Genomic DNA, 6280 nt, shown 5'->3' on the forward strand with positions numbered 1-6280 from the left:
TGGCTGCCTTCGGCCCCTCCTTCCTCGTGATTGAGCCCCACGAGCGGCCAACAGCGAGGGGTCGGGGACCCGGGTCGAGGGCCCCAGAAACCCAGGCACCGGGAGAGTTTGCGAACTTTCAACGGCTGGATGCAGGAGTTTCGCCTCGGGGCCCCTGTGCTGCAACCGCCTTCCCGGCTGGCTGCCCTTCCCCTGCCACGTCCCTGTCCCCTCCTAGCCTGGCTCCTCAGGTGCTCGCCGGCTCCCCAAGAAGACCTGGGCTGCTCCCCCAGCCTCGGGCGGCCTCCCCCCCCCCGCGCGCATTACCGATCTCCGGCCGAGCCGTGCGGAGGGCGCCTGTGGGCCCTGCTGCGGGACCTGCGGACTCGGCATGTTCTTGGCCACCTCTTCTGCTCACCGTGTCCCCGGCAGCACCGTGGCCCGCTCTCTCTGGGTGGGTGCCCCTCCTCAGGAGCCCGGAGCACTGAGATGGGAAAAGGAGCATCGGGAGGCTTTGGGAGGCCGTGGGTCTGAGTTGGGGACCCTAGGAGCATGTGTGGCAGGAGTGGGGGGCAGGGAAAAGGGGGGTTGTCTCAGGCCTCGGCGTCTCCCTGCAGAAAATGGGACCCTGAGGAAATGGGGACCAACTGAGGGGGCTTGAAGGGTTCTTTGCAGGGCAATGCGGCCATGCCGTGGCAGAGGAGTGGAGGGGCTCCCGACGGTCCCCATCCCTGCTCCCCTGGGACCACCTCCACCCCACACCTCCTGAGCCCCCACGGGTGCCCACTGGGCTGGGCACGCCAGCTTTCCCCTTGGCGCCAGCCTGTCTGTGTGCGTTCGTTCGCCTCAGCGAGCAAGCCATGGTGCCAGGGTGTAGCAGAGGGACCTGCCCAGGGTGGCATGGGGTAGAGCCGAGGGCATTGGCAGGTGTCTGTATCAGATGGTCTCTCCTTCTCAAGGGTCCCCTCCGGACCGGGTGACGTCCTTCTTGCGCCTGCCCCACACCCTCCACGGGCAGTGGCCTCTCCCTCGTCCATGGACCTCCAGGAGAGGGACACCCCGTCCCTGGCTGAGAGCGCTCAGTCCTCAAAGCCCAGCAGTGGCCAGCAGGTCTGGGGAAGCAGCAGCGGGTGGCCTGGGACTCGAGTGGCTGGTAGGCTCACCTGCTGCCCGCTCCCCTCTCTGTACCCCGGACTGCAGGCCTCCGAGCCGTGGGAGGTGGTGGAGGAGCCCCGGGGCAGGCTGGGAGCAGAGGGTGTCAAGCCCGAGCGGCAGGAAGGCCACTTGCTCAAGAAGAGGAAGTGGCCCCTGAAGGGCTGGCACAAGGTAGGTGGCAGGGTGGGCCTGCAGGGGGAGGCTGCCGGGAGCCGCTGGCATCTGCTTGGGAAGAAGAGAGAAAAGTCTAAATGTCTGCTCTCTCCTGCTCTTGTCCTCATGGCCTCTCCGGCCTCCCGCTGCTGGGCAATGTCACAGAGGTACTTTGTGCTCGAGGATGGGATCCTCCACTATGCAACGACCCGGCAAGACGTGAGTCGGGGCCCGGGCTGGGCGGGGAGGAGCCCGCCGAGAATGCAGGGCAGGCAGTGGGCATCTGCACCCAGACGGGCAGGCTCTGAATGCCAGGCGCAGCTTTTGCAGAGCAGCAGCTTACAGTCACGCTGTGTGTCCTCGGACCCCTCTCTCAGGCCCCATATCTGCAGATTTGACCAAGTGCAGATCCAAAATACGTACTTAGAGCCGGGCGTGGTGGTGCACGCCTGTCTGTCATCCCAGCACTCGGGAGGCTGAGGCAGGAGGATCGCTGTGAGTTCGAGACCAGCCTGGGCTGCATAGTGAGTTCCGGGTCAGTCTCAACTACGTAGTGAGACCCTGTTTCAAAAAACCAAAAAACAAGATACATACTTAGGTTTTAAAGCAGCATCGGTGTGGGACACGTACAGGGGTGCTTCCTGTCACTGATGCCTAAACAGAACAGCACAACAATCGATGTAGCGTTCCCACTCTGGTATCATCTGTCGTGTTCTGCAACAGGGGACGACTGACGGGTCCCCTCTGGTAGTGTCGCTGGGGCCTGAGGGTGAACTGTTGCCTGGGTCTTGAGCCTAGAGTGGGTTTGGGGTGGGGGTGCGTTGTCTGTGGGGACCTCAGCCAGGTCCTGTTTCCCACCAACCCCATGCCAGGTTGCCAAGGGAAAGCTGCACGGCTCCATTGACGTCCGGCTGTCGGTCATGTCTGTCAACAAGAAGGCCCAGCGCATCGACCTCGACACTGAAGACAACATTTATCACCTCAAGGTGTCATATCAGGGCCCAGTGATGCGACTCAGGGGCAGACACTTCCCCAGGGTGTGAGGTCCTGCGTTCTATCCCTGGAGGCGAGAGCTGGACCTGGCCTGGTCCTGGCTCTCTGGCTTGGGTGCATGGGCACAGACCCAAGGATCCATTGGCTCAGGGCCTTTCTGGAGTTGGCAGGAAGAAAGTTACAATCATAGGTGGGCATGGTGGGTCATGCCTGTATCCCAGCACTCTGGAAGGCTGAGGCAGGAGGGTTGCAAATTCAGCCCAGCCTGGGCCACTTAGCAATTTTGAGAGACTCTGTCAAAATAAAAAGTTAAAATAATGGCCAGACATGTATCTGTGTGGGAATATCCTGGGTTAAATCCCCAGTGTCAGGACAGAAAAAGGAGGAAGAAGCTGGGTATGATGGCGCACGCCTGTAATCCCAGCACTCGGGAAGCTGAGGCAGGAGGATTGCTGTGAGCTCGAGACCAGCCTGGGCTACATAGTGAGTTCCAGGTCAGTCTCAACTACAGAGTGAGACCCTGTCTCAAAAACAAACAGAAAAAAGAAAAAAAGAAAAAGAAAGAGGAGGAAGAAAGGAAAGCAGGAAGGGAGTTGCCATTGTCTAAAACAGCCACGGGCAACTCGCCCTGTCATTTGTCACGAGAGTGGGCACTGAGCTTGGTGTCGGCCCCTTGGGGCGTCGTGTTCCACCTGCCCGCAAGGGGCCCCTGCCTTCAGCTGTCCCCCATCTCCTTTGCTTCTGCAGATCAAATCCCAGGACCTGTTCCAAAACTGGGTGGCCCAGCTGCGTGCCCACCGCCTGGACGTGCCTGGCACCACTCATCGCAAGGTAGGGTGGGCCCCGAGGCGGGGCAGGCCGTTCAGGGTGGCACCGGTGGGGACCTCCTTCACTCACAGGTTCCTGGCCCGCAGCTCCTAACGGCGGGTGGCACCTCCGCCCTGCCTGGGGTCGGAGCTCAGGAGAAGGTGTCTTCCTGGCTGAGGGACAGTGACGGGTTGGACCGCTGCTCTCACGGTATGGCAGGTGCACCCCGTGTGGGCACCGGTCCGGGTGCAGCCAGCAGAGGGGGTGGTGGGGTTCAGGCAGGGTGGGGACCTCGGGTGTCGGGCAGGGCGGCCGCACCAGACTCTCTGGGTTGTGGCGCTGGCTCACGCGGAGGGGCACAGGGAGCCCGGCCTGCACGGGGAGTGACGTCCACCCTCGGCTCCCCAGCGCTGTCCGAGTGCCAGGGGAAGCTCCAGGAGCTGCACAGACTCCTCCAGAGCCTGGAGTCCCTGCACCGCATCCCCTCGGCGCCTGTGATCCCCACACACCAGGTAAGGGCCTGGGTCCCCCTCAGTCCATCACCGCGGGGCGGGCCCGTCCCCTGCGTCTGCCTCTGCCAGGCTGTCGTACCCACTGTGCCCTCCCCATCCTCACTGTGTGAGTGCGGCTGCCCCCTCGCCTTGCCAGGCCTCCGGGACCACCGAGAGACCCAAGAAGGGCAAGCGGACCACCCGCATGTGGTGCACACAGAGCTTTGCCAAGGACGACACCATCGGCCGGGTGAGGGGCTGTGGGCCCGGGCTGCAGGGTGGGCCCTGGGGACGCTGCTCCCTTACCCCCGCCTTTCCTGCACAGGTCGGTCGTCTCCACGGCTCTGTCCCCAACCTGTCTCGCTACATGGAGTCCCGGGACTCCTCGGGCCCCCGGGGGCTGCCACCCCCAGACTATGCCCACCTGCAGCGCAGCTTCTGGGCCCTGGCGCAGAAGGGTGAGTGAGAGCTGGGGAGCGGTGCGGGCCCGGGCGGCGGGAGGGTGACGTGTCCCCCGGCCCGCAGTGCACAGCTCCCTCAGCAGCATCCTGGCCACACTCAGCACGGAGCGGGACCGACTGCGGGACCTGCACCGGGGCTCCGAGCTGTCCAGGATCGGGGTGAGTGTGGGGACGGGGCAACCTTGCAGACAGCAGGACTGGGCCGGGCGCAGGCGGGAGGCCCTGTCCCCTCACCCGCTGCTCCCCCAGGTGCCCGGGGGGCAGCGACGCCTCCACTCGCTGTCCACATCCTCGGACACCACGGCTGACTCCTTCAGTTCCCTCAACCCCGAGGAGGTGAGGAGCGGGCAGTCCCTGAGCCTTTTTCCTCGTGGGTGGGCACTTTGCTTCTCGGTCCGGAAGCACCCGCGAAATCTGGGATCCTAGAGCATGGGCGCGGCCCCTCCCAGGACAGTGCACTGCCCCTCCCCCCGCATCCACAACGCGGTGGTTCTGACCCAGCAGACAGCAAAACGAGGGCCCAGAGAGTCCTCTGGGGGCCAGGCCCTGGTGCCACTGCCTGCCAGCTGTGTGACCAGGGTCTGTGCTCTGACCTGCAAAGCGGATTAGTAATTGTACCTCCCTGTGGGCGTGTGTCAAAATGGAATGGGTTTGGAAAAAATGAAATAAAAAAGTTTGAATGGGTTTGCCTGGGGTGGTAGTGCATGCTGACAATGCTGGCACTAGGGAGGCTGAGGCAGGAGGATAACTGTGAGTTCAAGGCCAGCCCGGGCTACGCAGTGAGACCCTGTCTCAAAAGGATACAAAAAAAAAGAATGAGTTAGTAGAGGACAGGGCTTGGAGCAGGGCTCAGAGTCAGCGTCACGCCCTCCCAGGCCTGGCTCCCGCAGTGGCCGTGGGCCTGACGCCCATCTGGCCCCCGTAGCAAGAAGCTCTGTACATGAAGGGGCGAGAGCTGACCCCGCAGCTGTCCCAGAGCAGTGTCCTGTCACTGGCCGATTCCCACACGGAGTTCTTCGACGCCTGCGAAGTCCTCCTTTCTGCCAGCTCCTCCGAGAACGAGGTGAGGGCAGGTGGCAGCCGTGTGGGGGGACCTGGGAAGGGTTCGGTGGGGTTCACAGAGACCAGAAGGTTGCAGGGCCCTCTCACATCCCCCCCGCATCAGTGGGCTGAGTGGCTCAGCTCAGAAATCTCTTCGGGGCCCTTGTCTCCATTTCTAGCCCCCGTGCTCTTCCTGGGACCCCATTTTAGCTTCTGTGCTCCCTTGACCCTGTCTCCCTGAACCCCAAATCTCAGCAGTGCCCAGTTAGCCGTGGGCCCCACCAAGCCTCACCCCAAGTGACTGGGGTCACCCCATGATGCCAGACCCCTCGGGCATGTTTGAGGGCTCAGAGCCCCCAGTGCCTTCTCCCGTCCCACCGAAGGGCTGGCTGGCAGGTCTGTGCGGGCCAGGGCAGCGCCCGGCTGCGTTGGGGAGGCCCAGTCTGCCCGGCTGTCACCTGTCCCCGGCCCAGGGCTCTGAGGAGGAGGAGTCGTACACCAGTGAAGTCACCACCAGCCTGTCGGAGGAGGTGCTGCAGCCCAGGGGAGCCGAGCGCTGTCAGAAAGGTGCCAGGTGGCAGGGGGGGCCCGGGGCTGGGGCCTGGGGAGGGCGGCAGTCCCTGTGAGCAGTGGGCTAATGGCTCGGGTGCAGGGATGAGCCGGGAGCTGAGGAAGGCCAAACTGAGTTGGGCAGCTTCCAGGACCAGGTGTGCATAGGGTCCTACAGAAAGGCAGATGGTCACGCAGTGCCAGGCAGACAGGCGAAAGGTCCTACTTTTCGGGGTGGCACATGGCTATAGTCCCGGCACTCAGGAGACTGAGGCAGGAGGATCACCACAAGTTCAGGCCTGGGCTACATAGTCTGTTCAAGGCCACCCTGAACTATACAGCGGAGACCTGTCTCAAAAAAAACAACGAAAATAGGCCCCAGTTTGCCGGTTTTTAAGAGTGGATTCGGGCCCGTTACCACGTCTTCTTTTCTAAAAGAGGCAGCAGCAGCAGCACCCTTGTGGTGTTTGCTTCTGTTTGTAAGGATGGGGCTCGGCAAGGCTCTGGGGCACTGTCCTCTCTGGGTGTGGTGGCCACTGCAGCCCCCAGGAGCTTGTCGCTCCTCAGATCCCCAGTCACCCCGCACGGCAGAGGAGTGACCTGGCCGGGTGGCCCGGGGCCTGTCTTCCAGGGAGCGCCCCAGGGCCCGCG

At 63.2% G+C, this 6280-nt stretch overlaps 1 protein-coding gene across 1 annotated transcript in view; it reads left to right on the plus strand.

Annotated features, from left to right (window-relative positions):
• The first annotated feature begins 6 nt into the window (after positions 1-6).
• Positions 7-6280, plus strand: part of Osbpl7 (oxysterol binding protein like 7) — a 26214-nt gene continuing 19940 nt past the window's right edge. Inside the window, exons 1-15 of the mRNA XM_010620300.1 lie at positions 7-433; positions 939-1089; positions 1180-1305; positions 1453-1506; positions 2160-2273; positions 3028-3111; positions 3195-3297; positions 3496-3599; positions 3736-3828; positions 3904-4036; positions 4104-4198; positions 4289-4375; positions 4965-5102; positions 5554-5647; positions 6261-6277. Coding sequence (XP_010618602.1) covers positions 1015-1089; positions 1180-1305; positions 1453-1506; positions 2160-2273; positions 3028-3111; positions 3195-3297; positions 3496-3599; positions 3736-3828; positions 3904-4036; positions 4104-4198; positions 4289-4375; positions 4965-5102; positions 5554-5647; positions 6261-6277 — 1317 coding nt within the window. The 5' untranslated portion in view covers positions 7-433; positions 939-1014. The remainder of the gene's footprint in view (positions 434-938; positions 1090-1179; positions 1306-1452; positions 1507-2159; positions 2274-3027; positions 3112-3194; positions 3298-3495; positions 3600-3735; positions 3829-3903; positions 4037-4103; positions 4199-4288; positions 4376-4964; positions 5103-5553; positions 5648-6260; positions 6278-6280) is intronic.

This window comes from Fukomys damarensis, unplaced genomic scaffold, assembly GCF_012274545.1.
Source record: "Fukomys damarensis isolate Sample0158 unplaced genomic scaffold, DMR_v1.0_HiC HiC_scaffold_13, whole genome shotgun sequence".
In the NCBI taxonomy this organism is placed as follows: Eukaryota; Metazoa; Chordata; class Mammalia; order Rodentia; family Bathyergidae; genus Fukomys; species Fukomys damarensis.